The sequence below is a fragment of the Symphalangus syndactylus genome, chromosome 11, assembly GCF_028878055.3.
Source record: "Symphalangus syndactylus isolate Jambi chromosome 11, NHGRI_mSymSyn1-v2.1_pri, whole genome shotgun sequence".
Taxonomy (NCBI): domain Eukaryota; kingdom Metazoa; phylum Chordata; class Mammalia; order Primates; family Hylobatidae; genus Symphalangus; species Symphalangus syndactylus.
Genome location: NC_072433.2, coordinates 56,241,557 through 56,257,584, shown reverse-complemented (window position 1 = coordinate 56,257,584; position 16,028 = coordinate 56,241,557). Strand labels below are relative to the sequence as shown.

The 16,028-nt window shown below is 47.9% G+C and overlaps 1 protein-coding gene across 2 annotated transcripts in view; it reads right to left on the bottom strand.

The window, feature by feature from the left end:
• GTF3C1 (general transcription factor IIIC subunit 1) overlaps window positions 1–16,028 on the bottom strand; it is an 89,786-nt gene that overhangs the window by 49,297 nt on the left and 24,461 nt on the right. For both annotated transcript variants that reach the window (XM_055232670.2, XM_055232671.2), the window contains exon 7: window positions 1,462–1,614. In XM_055232670.2, coding sequence (XP_055088645.1) covers window positions 1,462–1,614 — 153 coding nt within the window. The remainder of the gene's footprint in view (window positions 1–1,461; window positions 1,615–16,028) is intronic.

The following is a 16,028-nucleotide window of genomic DNA, read 5'->3' as shown; positions in this document are numbered from 1 at the left end:
GGCGGAGCTTGCAGTGAGCTGAGATCACGCCACTGCACTCCAGCCTGGGCGACAGAGTGAGACTCCATCTCAAAAAAAAAAAAAAAAAAAAAAAAAGAAATACAAAATTAGCCAAGCATGGTGGCACATGCCTGTGATCCCAGCTACTTGGGAGGCTGAGGCAGGAGAATCACTTGAACTTGGGAGGCAGAGGCTGAAGTGAACTGAAATGGCGCCACTGCACTCCAGCCTAGGCGACAGAGTCAAACTCCATCTCAAAAAAAAAAAAGAAAGAAAAAAGAAAGGGTTAAGGGCAGCATTTCCCCAGCTGTGTTGTGTGGAACCCATTCTGAGGGACGTGAAGAGAGCTACCAAACAGCCCTCCGGAAAGGTTGGGCCGACCCAACAGCTCTATCAGATCCCCTGCAGCCGCTTCACCTTCTGCTCTGTCCTCCTCCCTGCATGGACCTGAGGCCACACCACCTACGACACTAGGTCACTGATGTCCTATACAGAAGTTAGGGGACTTGGGGGAAGGGTTAGGAATGGGAGAGAATGTTTTCTTTGCCCATTCATCATAGATTCCGGGCCTGTGGTAACTCCAGACCAATCTTAGAAAACAACAGGTAGCTCTTGAACCTTTGAATAATAATAGTAATAGTTTTCTTCTTCTCAGTGCTTTCTATGCACCAGGCCCTATAGCATCTCTTTTAATTTGATGTCATTTATCCTCATAATGTGCTAGGGTAGATGCTCTCACCATGTGATGGTTAACCTTAGGTGTCAATGGGACTGGATTAAGGGATACCCAGATCACTGGTCAGGTTTTATCTCTGGGTGTGTCTGTGATGGTGTTTCTGAAGGAGACTGGTGTGTAGCTCAGTGGACTAAGTGAGACAGATCTGCCCTCCATGCAGGCAGGCACCATCCAATCAGCCAGGGGCCCAGACAGAACAAGAAGCCAGAGGAAGGCGAAATTGCCCTCTCTCTCTTCTGGAGCTGCAGCCCCCTCTTCTGCTGCTCTTGGCCATCAGAACCCAGGCTCTCCAGCCTTAGGTAAGTGGGACCTGCCCCCACGGCTTCCCTAGTTCTGACACTTCCCTGGGCCTCCAGCTCGCAGACAAGTTAGTGCGGCTTCTCAACATTCATAATTGCACGAGCCAATTACCTTAATAAGCTCCCTCTCATATATCTATGCTTATTTTTCCTACTGATTCTGTATCTCTGGAGAACTCTAAGATGCCTGCTTTTACAGATGAGGAAATGGGACTCAGAGACCTCATTAAAGTCATATGGCTAAGTGGCAGAGCAAGGATTCAAACTCCAATCTGACCTCGAAGCCTAAACCCTTCTGGGGAACCAAGGCACTTCCCATTGTATTACATTCTCTATAGCAGAGCTCTCTCTCCACATGTGGGCAAAGTGCTTCTTGACTCAATTTCTCGGGAACCATATCCAAGCTGGCATGAGAACAAGACTTACTGAGGTCGTAGGTCTGTGTGAGCATATCCCGCTCGAACACGATGTCCACTGGAGGCACTGTCTTGGAGATGACCTCCTCGTCCTCGTCATCGTCATGGTCATTCCGTTTAAATTCCTTCAGCAGCTTGAGGCACCGAACCATGACGTCGGTCCCTGGCAACACAAGTACGGGTTTTCTAGCAATGAGTGAAAGCAGCGCTGTGTGGGGGAGGTGAGGGGTTCCGAAATATCACAGCATGTGTCGGCAGAGACAGAGATCCCCACAAAGGTCACACACATCACCATGTCTGGACTTTTAAAAATGGCTCATCTTGGGCCACAAGACCTGAAAATGTATTCCATAAAGCTGCTTTTTGTTTTTAGAAGAATGAGTGAAGAAAGCAATGCAAATGGAAGGAATAACGAGGTGCTATTAGTCCTGTTAAATCAATAGTCACCTTCTCCTGCTGGAGACCAGCTCCGTGACAACAGGAGACGTGCCTGTCTCTTCCTATTCCCTTCCCAGCACCCAGGACACGGCCCACACTCAGGAGGCACGCAAGCAGTATTTGCCAAAAGGATGAAAAACATCTTTCTCCTTTTAAGCTAATACTCTGCCAGTAAGGTGTGGCAGCAGTGTAAACGAGCTGTATAACCCTTCTAGAGCATTTCAAGGGGACTTCATAATGATTCCAAGTGTAAACATTTATTCCAAGAAAACAACTCAAAAAGAGGCAAAGCCTATCAGTACTAATAGGTCTACTACGGCACTCTTTATAGCATCAGAGCGATCTTATGCGTACTACAAAAAAACCAGCAACGGGGGTAGAGGGGTGGCATACCTACCAGCCACCTCACTTTCTGTGGACTAGTGTGTGCATTCAAATCATCACACTGTGTGATGCATCTATATTGCAACCTACAAAAGTAAAACGTGAAAAAAATAACAAACTTGTGCCTATGGCTATAACAAGAGAACGATATATGTATATGTAGGTAAGAACTAGAAAAGGTACAAGGAAAAATGGGGACTTCTTGATACTTGACATGAGCTAACTCATTTGGTCCCAACAACCCTAGGATGAAGACGCTAAGGAACAGAGGGGTTGAATAACTTGTCCAAGCTCCTGACAGCTTGTAAGTGATGGGAAAAATGACTCAGTCAGGGTCATAGGTCTCCAACATGAACACCAAGATACCCTGTGATACGGAGACAACCTGGAGTGGGATAACCACCCTGTAAAGATGTTCACGTCTTCATCCCCAGAACCTGTGAACATGTTGCCTTCCATAGCCAAAGGGACTTTGCATAAGTGATTAAATTAAGGCATTGTGGATTTTTGAGGGTCACTGTTGCCAGGGTGAAGTTAAGAATTTTGAGGTAAGATTATCCTCAATTATCTGGGTAGGCTCAATGTAGTATCACAGAGTCCTTAGGCTGGGCATGGTGGCTCACATCTGTAATCTCAGCACTTTGGGAGGCCAAAGCGGGGAGGATCGCTTGAGCCCAGGAGTTCGACACCAGCCTTGGCAACACAGCAAGACCCAACTCTACAAAAAATTTTTAAAATCGGCCAGGTGTGGTAACATGTGCCTGTAGTCCCAGCTACTCAGGAGGCTGAAGTGAGAGGATTGCTTGAGCCTGGGAGGTCGAGGTTGCAATAAGGCAAGCTCGCACCACTGCACTCCAGCCTAGGTGACAGAGTGAGACCCTGTCTCAAAACAAAACACTAAACAACAACAACAAAAAGTCATTAAGAAGAGAGAGGCAGTAGGATCAGAGTGAGAGATTGGAAGATGCTACACTGTTAGATCTGAAGACAGAGGAAGGGACCACAACCCAGGGAATGCAGGTGCCTCCTAGAAACTAAAAAAGGCCAGAGAATGAATTCTCTTCTAAAGCCTCCAGAAGGAACACTGCCCCGCAAACATCTTGATTTTACCCCAGCGAAAGCCATTTCAGATAGCAATAAATCTGTATGGTTTGAAGTCACTAGGTTGGTGGTAATTTGTTACAGTAGTCATAAGAATAACAGGGACAGCTTCTCCACCAGCTTTCATCAGCACATCGATGCACAGAATCCTGGGTGCCACGGCAAGGAGTGGGCACTGACGCTGGCCCTGGAGCCCAGCCCTCTAGTACAGGACCCTGCCCATGAAGTGTGAAATGCCATCCCCAACAGCACAGAAGACTGAGGTCCGAGGAAAGTCAGGCCCAACCACCTTCACTCAAGCAGGAGGTTCTTCTGGGCGCAGAGCATGTGGCTTGCAGGTGAAGTTCACAAATAAGCATCTCAGGGCCTGGAACTCAGGAGATGCCTGGAACTCAACAGACCTCAGGAGATACTCTAGGAGGGGCCAGTCTAGGGCAAGCGGCCAGCAGAAGTGGTCCCCAGGTACAAACCTGGTGCTGACCCCTCCACTCCTCACAGCAACAGCAAGTCCCCCAGGGCACGGCTTTTCATTAGAGGCAACCTAAGGCCCTGGCGCAGGCCTGAAGCCTCGGCTTCTGCTGGCTCCCCGCCGGGGCTCCTGCCGTCCCTCTTGGCTCTGCCCTGTGCTCCAGACCCCTGCCCTGCCCTCTCCTGCAATCTTTCTCTATCAGAATGGGAGGCTTAAGCAATCAGGAGGGGAAGTATGGGGACAAGGGGACTCTCGGGACTGTGGACATGAGCAAGAACTATCTGAAGGCTCGGGCACTGGGACGGGGTTGCCTGCCAGGCTCCCTTTCTACAAGCAGCACCTCTAGCAGCTGGTGGTCAACACACCCAGCACACAGGAAGACAAGACCACCACGCCATTCTCCCCAAGACTGTCCTCTAGACAAGCCCCTCCCAACCCCCACCCCACCATGCTGCTCACATGAGCAACCTATTGCTCCTAATAACACTACAACCATTTATCCAGTACTACATCCCGGATGCTGTCCTAGGCTCCCTGTGTGCCCTACGAACTGACCCTTACCATAGCCTGAGGAGGTAAGGGCGATCATTCCAGTCCCACATGAGAACACTAAGGACCTGAGAAATTCACACAAACAAATGCCCCTTTGCCAGTGAGAAGGTGGCATTTACCAGGCAGTCTGGCTCCAAAGCCCAGGCTCTAAACCTTTGGTTTAGACACCCCTGATTCAAAATATCCCTGTGACTGAGAATAGATGAGTGACACGGCGCCAGGGACACTGGCTTCTGCCTGAGCAGCAGCACGACACAGCACTTGGGGGAGTCAGACCCGAGGCGCCCTCAGCCAGTGGCCCAGCGCTATTTCTTCTCCTTTTAAACTTCCTTAAGAGGCTAATTAGCTAGGAAAAGATACACAGGACAGCCCTCAAAATAAACACGGGTGGAAGACAAGAAACGGTACTAGTAAACTCATGACCTCAGTGGGCAAAAAAGAGAAAAAGCCTCATAGTCTTCAAAGCTTCTGATCTTGGCTGAGAGCAGTGGCTCACGCCTGTAATCCCAGCACTTTAGGAGGCCGAGGTGGGCAGATCATTTGAGGTCAGGAGTTTGAGACCAGCCTGGGCAACAGAGCAAGACTTCATTTCCATAACAAATACAAAAAATTAGCTATAGGCTTTGGAGGTGTGCATCTGTAGTCCCAGCTACTCAGAAGGCTGAAGCAGGAGGATTGCTTGAGCCCGGGAGTTTGAGGTTGCAGTGAGCTATGATCACACCACTGCACTCCAGCCTGGGCAAGAGTGAGACCCTGTTTCAAACAAAACAAAACACAGCAAAAAAACAAAAAAAAAACCTTCTTCTCCCCACCAAGTTGGTTCACTGTCCTCACCTCTCTACTAGTGGAGCAACTGACATCCATCCCATCACAGCCTCCAACAAATGGCACAACTACCTCCTGAATAAATGTTCGGAGGGAAGGTAGGGATGAATTTGGGCTCCAGAGCCAGGCAGAGAAGTGTTTCCATCTCAAGTTCCATAGCTCCCCATGTCTGTGACTTTGAGGAAATTATCGAGTATGACTCTTTGTTTTCCGATCTGTAAAATGGGATGACAGTGTTCTCTGTCTCACGGGGTTAATGTTAGCATGGCTGAGACAACATCTGTACAGAGGCTGGCATGGAGCAATCCCTCAACATGACCACCCAGCACTTGCTGGGAGCCAGGCACCATGCCAAGGGCGGTACATGAATTAACCCATAAAATCCCACAACCCCAAGGCAGGCAGGCCCCTGTAAGCTCCATTTCACAGATGCGGAAGCTAAGGCACTTGCTCAAAGTGATGGCGCTATGGAGTGGCAGAGCTAGGATGTCAGTCAGCCCAGGCTGCCAGCCTGCAGTGGATGCACTCGGCCAGTAGGGGAGTTATTCTGAATAGTACCACCAGCACCTAGCACAGGGCAGAGGCATGACAAACATCAGTGGCATTCAAGGTGGCGGGCCCCCCCTTATTGTGGGATAAGCCCCAAACTGCCCTCTGGTCATGATGGCTTGACTCCTAGAGACTCGTGCGAAGGTGCCCCCCTGCTCTGGTTCTGACCATGAGGCTCAGTTGTTGGCCATGGAGGCTGAGGGCGATGCCGGAGGACTATGAACTGTTCTGTGCAACCACAATAGGCATCATCAGCCCCAGGACCCACAAGGCACCCATGACCCGGAGCGGGTGCTGTGGATGGGCCACAGCTGAGGCTGGGCCCAGCGTGAGGCAGCTGTGCTTCCAGGCCTGGAGTGACTCTTCGGATATTTTAGCCATGGGATCTGCGGCTCTGCCTGCCCCACAGGGCACAGCTGATTTCTCTGCTGTGAATCCCAACTGCGCTGACTCTCTTCTGTATCCGCCCGGCAAGTAAGCCCTGTTTTATTTACCCAAGCTGTGTCTGGCTCTGCTCTTTCACAACACGCCAATCACAGACATATTTTCCTTTCCCCATGCCATCACATATATATATATATATATATTTTTTTTTTTTTCTTTTGAGACAAAGTCTCGCTTTGTCGCCCAGGCTGGAGTGTAGCAGCACAATCACTGCAGCCTCGAACTCCAGGGCTCACAGGGTCCTCCCACCTCACCTCCGAGTAGCTGGGACTACAGACATACACCACCACACTCAGATCTTTTTTTTTATTTGTTGTAGAGACGGGATCTTGCTATGTCACCTAGGCTGGTCTAGAACTTCTGGTCTCAAGTGACATTCTTACCCTGGCCTCCCAAAGTAGTGGGTTATAGTCATGGGTCACTGAGCTAAGCCTAGTGCACATCTTTCCTTTGGAAAACGTTGTGCTGGAGAGGCAGTCCAGCACCGTGGTGGGGAAGCCAGACTATCTGCCACAGAGCTGGCTGTGAGCCCTGCTGCTGTGTCGGGTGGGCCTGGACAAGGTGGCTGACCTCCCTCAGCCTCAAGTGTCTTGCCTGAAAACTAGGGCTGGTGACAGTGTTTAGCCTTGTGGGGAGAACGGTAACAGATTAGGCAGGTAAACGATGAAACAGTGTAGTGTGTGCCTTGTGATTCCAACGGACCATCTGGAAGGAGTTCCACCAGCCCTGTGTGCCTTTCCCACAGTTCTAGAGTTTTACCAGGCTCAGAATTTCAGTTTTTATTATTAAAATCCCTCTGGCTCCTATTTGCCTTTTTGAAGGTGCCTGTTCCAGACTACAAGTCAGCTAAAGCCAAAAGCCACAGGGGCAGAGCAAGACCCGAATAAGCGCACGTCATCCAGGGTGAGTGAGGCCTACTGCCCCATTTAAGCTGCCACCTCAGTGACCAGCAATTCCCCTGGGAGGAACTGGGGATTTGCTAATGGCAACCCCTGGTCCCTGTACACAGGGCTTTCTTCCCAAGAACAAAAGGCAAGTGAGATACAACCAGCACCCGCTCACAGGCATGAGGAGTTTCAGGCATTTTAAAGACATAGCATGCTAATATTAGCAGTCCAACACAAAGGAATCACATAGATCTTTTGTGTCCAGGATCCAAGATGGACTTCATTCAGACATTCTGAAGACCCAGAAGAGAAAAACAGAAGGAGTGACTCCTTAAGGAGCACCTAGTATGAGCCAGCCATTGTGTTCGGTGTTTTCGGAAGCGATTTTACTTACTCATCACGTGGCTTCTGCAAGTTATTATTGCCATTTTAAGAAAAAGAAAATTGACACTCAGAGTGGTCATGTGATCTAACCGATGCCTTCCACACTAGGCCACCTGGCTAGGCTAGAATTTCAAATTTCCATCAGAAGCACGATTCATAGTAAAGGAAAAACCAGAGTAGCTGTGAGGCAGAACCAACAGTCTGTGTTTCTCCCATTCCCAGTGAAAAATCCATCTGGCCTCCTAGCAAAATGGCGCTCTCAACTGTGATCAACCCAGGAAAGAAAAGCAAGATGGGAACAAACGAACCCCACAGCAGCTTTCCTCTTTAAGAGTCACAAGCAATGGGAAAGTCCTACTGGTAAGCCAGGCAGATGTCACGTAAATTCAGTGTTACCTCCCCACCACCCCCGCCCAAGACACACACACACACACACACACACACACACTTGGCCAGAGGCTGAAAGCACAGAATTCAGGGAACATTGAATGACGGAGGTGGGGGTGCTGCAGCACACACCCCAGGGCAATGGTGGTACAGGTTATATTATGGGCTCTGGAGTCAGTCTGTCTGGTGTTAGCCTGCCTCTGGCAGCCTTTGCTGGTTGTATAACTTGGCTATGTAATATGGCCTCCAGGCCTGTTTCCTCAGCTATAAAATAGGGACAATAATAGTATCTTCCTCATAGAGCCCTTAGGACAGCGCCTAGCATAGAGGTAGTGCTCTGTAAATGTTTGCTACTGCTTTTATAACTCTGATCGTTACTACAACCTTGGAAATGCACAGCTTTGGAGGATCAAGTGTCATACCCAGTCACCTGGGCTGAAAATATCAGAGTGCTTGGGGCCTTTAACTTGATTTGATTCCACAAGCATTTCTTCTGTGCTGGGCCCAGAACACATACGGATGAAAGAGACAGGTTTCCTACCCCTACAAAAGGTTGTGTGTGTGACAGAGGCCAGCGGGCACCACAGGAAGGACAATGTGCTCAGGCTTCACATGCCTGAGTTTGAATTCTGGCTTAGCCATGGGGAAGCTCCCTACCTCTCTGAGCCTCAAGTTCTTCATGGGTAAAATGAGGGTAATTCTAACAGCATGCCTAGAATAAGCTGGTAGTAAGGACTAAATTAATGAATGCATTCAAGGGCCCTAGCGTAACACTTGAAGCAAATTAGGCACTCAACACATGCTCTCTGGTTGGCTGACTACTAGCAGACTAGCAGGGCCAGCCAGCCATGCTGGGAAATGTGCTACAACACCCTCAGGACCCTGCTTTAAGCATGCACAGAGCTTGTAAATGATAAAGAGACAGGACGGGGCTAGGCAGCGGACAGCAGAGAGAAGAGGTGGCATTCGGGTGGGACAGTAAAGGATACTAAGAATTGTCTGATAAGGCAGAAGAAGACAGGTGTTCCAGGCAAAAGGAAGGGTATGAGCAAAGGCACTGAGGTGGAAAAGAAGGGGCCTACTGGGGAAGGGGAGGGGAGAGGGCAGGAATGAAGGTGAGGATACGGAGAAAGGTAGCTGTGGAAGGTTTCTATGCCAACCATAGCATATTTTCTTGTTTATTTTGTAGGCATGATGTTTGGGACTGAGTGGAAGCTATTTCTGCAGTGGACATGGAAGCTGGCTTGGAGGGAGGGAGGCCTGGAAGGGAGTCCAGATCTGCAGACCCTCAGGCCCCCGGGAGCTGTCCTAGGCTGGTTTTACCTTTAGCCAGTGTCCCAGCCAGGCTCAGGCCCCAAGCACTCACCTACCCGACTTCCACTTCCTCTTGAGTTCAGCCCAGTCTCACATGGGAGGCAGCAGAGTAAGTAACCGATACTCTATTCAAATCCCTGCACCAGCACTACCCAGCTCTGTGACCTCGGGCAAGGGACTTGTGCCTCTGTTTTCTCATCAGTGAAATAAAGAAAAAGAAAGAGGGGAAGAGAAAAGAGAAAAGCAAAGAAAAGAAAAAAGAGAGAGACAGAAGGAAAGAAAGAAAGAAAATAGTACTGACAGGATTGCATGGTTAGAAGGACTAGAATGAAAGAAACAAGGCTGGACATAGTGGCTCATGCCCATAATCCCAGCACTTTGCGGGGACAAGACAGGATGATCACTTGAGCCCAAGAGTTCGAGACTGGCATGGACAACAAGCGAGATCCCGTCTCTACAAAAAAACAATTTTTTAAAAAAATTAGCTGGTGTGGTGGCACACCCCTGTAGTCCCACTACTTGGGAGGCTAAAGTGGGAGGATTGCTCAGCCTGCAAGGCTAAGGCTGCAGTGAGCCATGATCACAGCACTGCACTCTGGCCTGGGTGAGACAGAGTGAGACCTTGTGTTTGGTTTGGTTTTGTTTTGTTGACATGGAGTCTCACTCTGTCGCCCAGACTGGAGTGCAGTGGCGTGATCAGCTCACTGCAACCTCCACCTCCTGGGTTCAAGAGAATCTTCTGCCTCAGCTTCCTGAGTAGCTGGGATTATAGGCGTGCGCTAACACAACCGGCTAATTTTTGTATTTTTAGTAGAGATGGGGTTTCACTATGTTGGCCAAGCTGGTCTCCAACTCCTGACCTCAAATGATCTGCCTGCCTTGGCCTCCCAAAGTGCTGGGATTACAGGCATGAGCCACCATGCCCAGCCAGCCTTGCCTGGAATATCATCTCGATGTTTTTTCCACTTCCCCCCACTCCAAGACTGACCACAAAATGGGGTAACAATATGGCATCCCACCCAGTTCTTTCCTCTTTTTAGTGCCTCTAGACAAGCCCACAGGGTCTTAGGTTTTTCTCACTAATTGTACAAGGAAACAAGGGTACTGACAATAGTACACATGGGGGTTTACAAGGGTTTAGAAAATTATATAAACGCTCTTGGTGTACAGCTTCAGAGTCAATCACCTCCCTAAACCCTTGGGCTGAGTCAGTAGCTGACTTGAGGTCCCCAGTGCTTTTTTTGTTGTTGTTGAGATGGAGTTTTGCTCTGTCGCCCAGGCTGGAGAACAGAGGTGCGATCTCAGCTCACTGCAACCTCCGCCTCCCAGGTTCAAGCGATTCTGCTGCCTCAGCCTCCCAAGTAGCTGGGATTACAGGCACCTGCCACCATGCCCAACTAATTTTTGTATTTTTAGCAGAGATGGGGTTTCACCATGTTGGCCAGGCTGATCTTGAACTCCTGACCTCAAGTGATCCGCCCACCTGGGCCTGCCAAAGTGTTGGGATTACAGGCCTAAGCCACCGCGCCCAGCCTCCCCAATGCTCTTAAAGTGTGATCAATAGATGGGAAGGGCTGGTGTCAACTGTGCAGCGCTAACAGCAGCAGCGAACCTCTCTTGAGGGCTCTGAGCCAGGCGCTATTTAAGGAGGCCACATCCCACACTGAAAAACATCCAGTCCCTGCACTGGCCCCATGGATACGTCCGCTGCCAGGCCCTCACCCTGTATGGTCATTTCCCGTGCTCACAAGTTCTGGCACTTGCCTTCGACTCTTCCTAGCGTAGGGAGCATTCCCTTCTCAGCCTGCAAAGGCATCAGCTAGCTACACCTTACAGAGGTCTTGCGAGACAATCTTAGGGCCTCTCCCTCAGCGCATGGCCAGTCACCCATCCTGTTCCAGCCTGCTTCTCTTCCCCAGTCCTCACACTCCTCCCACCTGTCCCCAGTGTGCTCTTCTGAGAAACACATTTCCCTGCTGAGGGAGGCCAAAGGCTCCTGCTGTCTGCAGGACTGAGTGGCTGGCCCTTCCTGGGGGAGATCAAAGAGGGGGCGGAGGCCAGTTCCCGGCAAAGGGCGCTCCCCAGGTGTCTGGGTCCCCTCCAGAGAGCTGCCTAGGACTCAGCAGAAGTTACTCAGCCCACAAATTCACACCCTTGGGGCTCTTACCCCTCTTTAAAGTTCTGGCTTTCAACAGAGCTTCTGCCATATTAACATGTCTTTCTTTTATTTCTGTTATTCATTTTTTAAGCTAGTGTTCTTTAATCACTTTTTAACTATTTTAACCATTTTCCCTCCAGCATAATCAATTTTCTAGGTTTTTAAAATTTTTGAAAATCTTTTTCTGTTCATGTTCACCTTTTATCCTTTTTGTTTTTCTAATCTTGATTCTTTTTAACTCCAGTTTTTTGGTTTCAAAGCTCCTTTAAACCTTTGTATTTATTTGCTGCATTTTAATCATTCTTCAAATGGTTCATTTCTTTTCTCTTAGCTTGTATACATCAATCCTACTTTAACTTTTTAACTGTTCCTGTTGGCCATTTTAATTATCATAATTTAATTTGCTATACCTTGCTAGGTTTCTTGGATATTACTTTTTAAAATTTTAATAGCTTTATGGAGATAAATTTGCATATCACGCAATTCATCCATTTATCTGTACAAGTCAATGGTTTCTTACTACATTCATAGGCCCCTGCATCCACCACCAATCAATTCTAGAACATTCTCATCACCTCAAACCCTTTCTCACTCCTGTCTCCCTGCACCCCTCCCCTAAGCACTCACTAATCTACTTCCAGATTCCCCCATTATGGACTTTCCTATAAATGGAACCATACAGTCGTGGCCTTTCATGACTGACCACGCCTTCCCCATCGAATGGTCTTGGCACCTCTGCCAAGAATCATTTGACCACAGATGTGTGGTTTATTTCTGGACTCTCAGCTCTATTCGGTTATCTGTCTACCCTTGTGCCAGTATTACACTGTCTCCATTACTACTGCTTTGCAGTAAGTTTAAAAAGCAGGAAGTGTGAGTTCTCCTACTTTGTTCTTCTTTTTCGGGATTGTTTTAGCTCTCTGGGTCCCTTTGCATTCCCTGTGAATTTTAGCATCAGCCTGTTAATTTCTGTGGAGGAGTCAGTTGGGATTCTCACACGGACTGTGTGGAATCAGTAGATTTGTCTGGGGAGTATCACCTTCTTAATACTGTGAAGTCTTTGGATCCAGGAACCTGGGATGTTTTCCATTTACATAAATCTTAACTTTCAGCGACATTTTGTAGTTTTCACAGCATATATGTTTTGTACTTCTTTTGTTAAATATATTTCTAAATTATTATGAACAAAATTGTTTTCTTAATTTCATTTTCAGATTGTGCATGGTGGGTCTATAGAAACACAATGGACTTCTATATACCAGTCTTACGTCCTAAAATCTTTTTTTCTTTTTTTTGAGACGGAGTCTCGCTCTGTCGCCCAGGCTGGAGTGCAGTGGCGCAATCTCTGCTCACTGCAAGCTCCACCTCCCGGGTTCACGCCATTCTCCTGCCTCAGCCTCTCCGAGTAGCTGGGACTACAGGCGCCCGCCACCACACCTGGCTAATTTTTTTGTATTTTTAGTAGAGATGGGGTTTCACCATGGCCTCGATCTCCTGACCTCATGATCCGCCCGCCTCGGCCTCCCAAAGTGCTGGGATTACAAGCGTGAGCCACTGCGCCCGGCCAACCTAAAATCTTACTGAACTTTTTTTTTTTTAGAGTCACAGGGGCAACAGCTCTGAGGAGAGTCAATCTCATTCACAGCTACTTCACCCCACAGCCCTTTCAATGCTGAACTTGTGACAACCTGAAAAACCCAGCCAGTTGACCGCCTCAGTCATTAGCCCCAGGGAGCACAATTTCTGTGAGTTGTTTCCAACTGTGATCATTTTCCCACAGACTGCTGAGTTAACTTCTGCTTCTCTCCCTTTCTTTTCTCAGCACAATTTAATAAACACAGGATGACTGGTAAACACTTGAAGAAAATAATCCAAATTTGCAAAACAGATCAGTTCAGCGGGGCTGTTTACATTACCAAAGTTTTTTTGCTTTTTGCAAAACAGATCACTGAAGCCTTCTGTGCAGTGAAATATGCATTTGAAATAAGCCTAAATCCAAATTCATTGTTTAAGGAGTTTTAGAAATAATTCATATACTAGATCCAGGTATATCTGTAAATTTAAATGAAATAATACATCATCTTTATTTATTATTTGAGCTTTGTCTCCTCCATAATGCCTTAGAGGGAAGGTTTTATGTTAATTTTGCAAACTGGAAAGACAAAGCTCAAGGCAAAAAAACCCTGAAAACTGCCTTCATCCCTTGCCTCCTGCGCATGGAAAGTAACTGAAGCAGCACTTAATTAAATTAAATTAAATTTGCTCAGCATCTGCTTAGCACCTATTCTGTTCCAAGCAGACACTGTACAGCCTTTAAAAAGGACATAAAGCATGTAAAGTGTGTGGTCACCACCCTGAAGGAGCTCATGAGCTAGCTGGAAAGAACTCACACAGATGAGTAACTGGGCTACCGCATGCCATGGAAGTGAGGGAAGGACTCACCATGAGCCCAGGTTTCCAGCTGCAGCAGCAGAGGTGGGCGACAGTGTGGGCAAAGACATCGTCCTTCCAGCCATCAGAATGGCTCCTTGTGCATGCGTGTGACAATCTAAACATCCTGACCATCATCATCTTGGTGCCTGCTGCCTTAATCCAGCACAAGGAGCCAAAACCACCACTGTCTGCGCTGTAAGTCATGCTAATCTTTCTTCTGGAAAGTCCTCTTGTCCCAGCCCCAGGCCTCAAGATGATGGAAACCACTCACTGGGCAATGAGTCCTATGCATGAACTTACTTTCAAGGGTCAGGCAAATGACATACCAGCATGAAGCAGGCCGCAGGCTACACAGTGGGAAGCGGGTGTCCGTGGTGAAAGGGGAAGGTGAGCCCCTCTGAAATGGGGCAGCTCCCTCTGCCTAGCCAACTGCTAATAAAGGAATAAAGTTCAATGTTTCCTAATTGTATTTTTACAGAGAAGTTGACAGTCAGACTTTTTAGGTGAAACTTTCTGATTTTTAAATGCCGGCAACAAATTCAATACAAACAAACACTGTGAGCCAAACAAAACACACAGCTAGATTGGGCCTGTGTGTTATCAGCCTGTGGCCCTGCTCCATGTCTACTGTCACCTGTAAGTTTCACAATACCCTGGAAAGTGGGTACTATTACCCCCTAGATAATTCAGATGAGGAAACTGAGGTATACAGAGGTCAAATCACTTGCTGAAGGTCACCTTACCAGACAGTGATGGAATAAGAATTCTAACCCAGGGCTGTCTTACTCCCAAGTCCATTCAGGTGTGAGGTGTTAGTTCCAAGTAAATTTGGTTGGTTTAAACTTCCAGGGACCTTAGGCTAGGGAGAAGCCTTTCTCTACAGTTGCCTGTCTAGCAAAAAAGGTTCTTTAAGGAACTAAGGTTCCTCCTTAGTTTCCCTTTACTTTAAATATAAATTACTTCTGTCTTTTCCTTAACACCTTTCTTCCAACAGGACAGAAAATAAAAATGATTAACAGGCCAAGAGTATTTAGGCATTCAGGCCATTAGACTTCAAAATCAAATACTGAGGGCTGAGTGCAGTGGCTCACGCCTGTAATCCCAGCCGTTTGGGAGGCTGAGGCGGGCAGATCACCTGAGGTCAGGGGTTCAAGACCAGCCTGGCCAACATGGTAAAACCCCATCTCTACCAAAAATACAAAAATTAGCTGGGTGTGGTGGCGCACGCCTGTAATCCCAGCTACTTGGGAGGCTGAGGCAGAAGAATCACTTGAACCCGGGAGGCAGAGGCTGCAGTGAGCCAAGATCATGCAACTGCACTCCAGCCTGGGCAATAGAGAGAAACTCTGTGTCAAAAAAAAAAAAAAAAAAAAAGGAAGAAAGAAAGAAAGAAAAGTCAAATACTGAGGAATCACCAAACAGTTAAGTCCCCAGGACACCTGTCAGTTCCATGAGCCTTTTTTCTTCCTTGCCACGGGACCCAACAATCTTTTCTATTTTCCTCTCTACTTAAAGGCTGATGCTACCACACTTTTCCTCAAGGAGTTCCAGTCATTCAATCAATCAGACATTTACTCAGCACTGAGAACGTGTTAAGCACTAGGAAGTCAAAGATGAGGTTTTGCTCCAGGAAGGTTTCCTTACCTCCCAGCTGCTCCTTCTTTGTTTATATACCTGTGGTATTGTAATTATCTGTGTGTTACCATCTCCTCCACAAGACTTTTCTCAGACACAGAGAAGCCAGACAGGTGGCCAATGCTTCCATTAACTAAGCTAGGCAATAAAGACAGAGACAAGCTTCCCTAGATGGGCAGTTCACAGTCTCTTGACAAATATGGCCGCCTACCTTCTGCAGGGCACTGAGCCCCACCCTGGGGGTGCTGTGGGTCTGTCCTCATTCAGCACACACTCTCCTGAGGAGTGTGAATGAAGTCAGTCTCCATAGGCAACTTGCTATGCCCACAAAGTCAAGCACACAGGCTATAAGCAATCTTTTCTTGTACACCTTTTTGGTTTCCTTGGAATTTTTTTTTTTTTGAGACGGAGTCTCACTCTGTCACCCAGGCTGGAGTGCAGTGGCGCGATCTCTGCTCACTGCAAGCTCCGCCTCCCAGGTTCACGCCATTCTCCTGCCTCAGCCTCTCCGAGTAGCTGGGACTACAGGCGCCTGCCACCACGCCCGGCTAATTTTTTTTTTGTATTTTTAGTAGAGACGGGGTTTCACCGTGGTCTCAATCTCCTGACATCGTGAT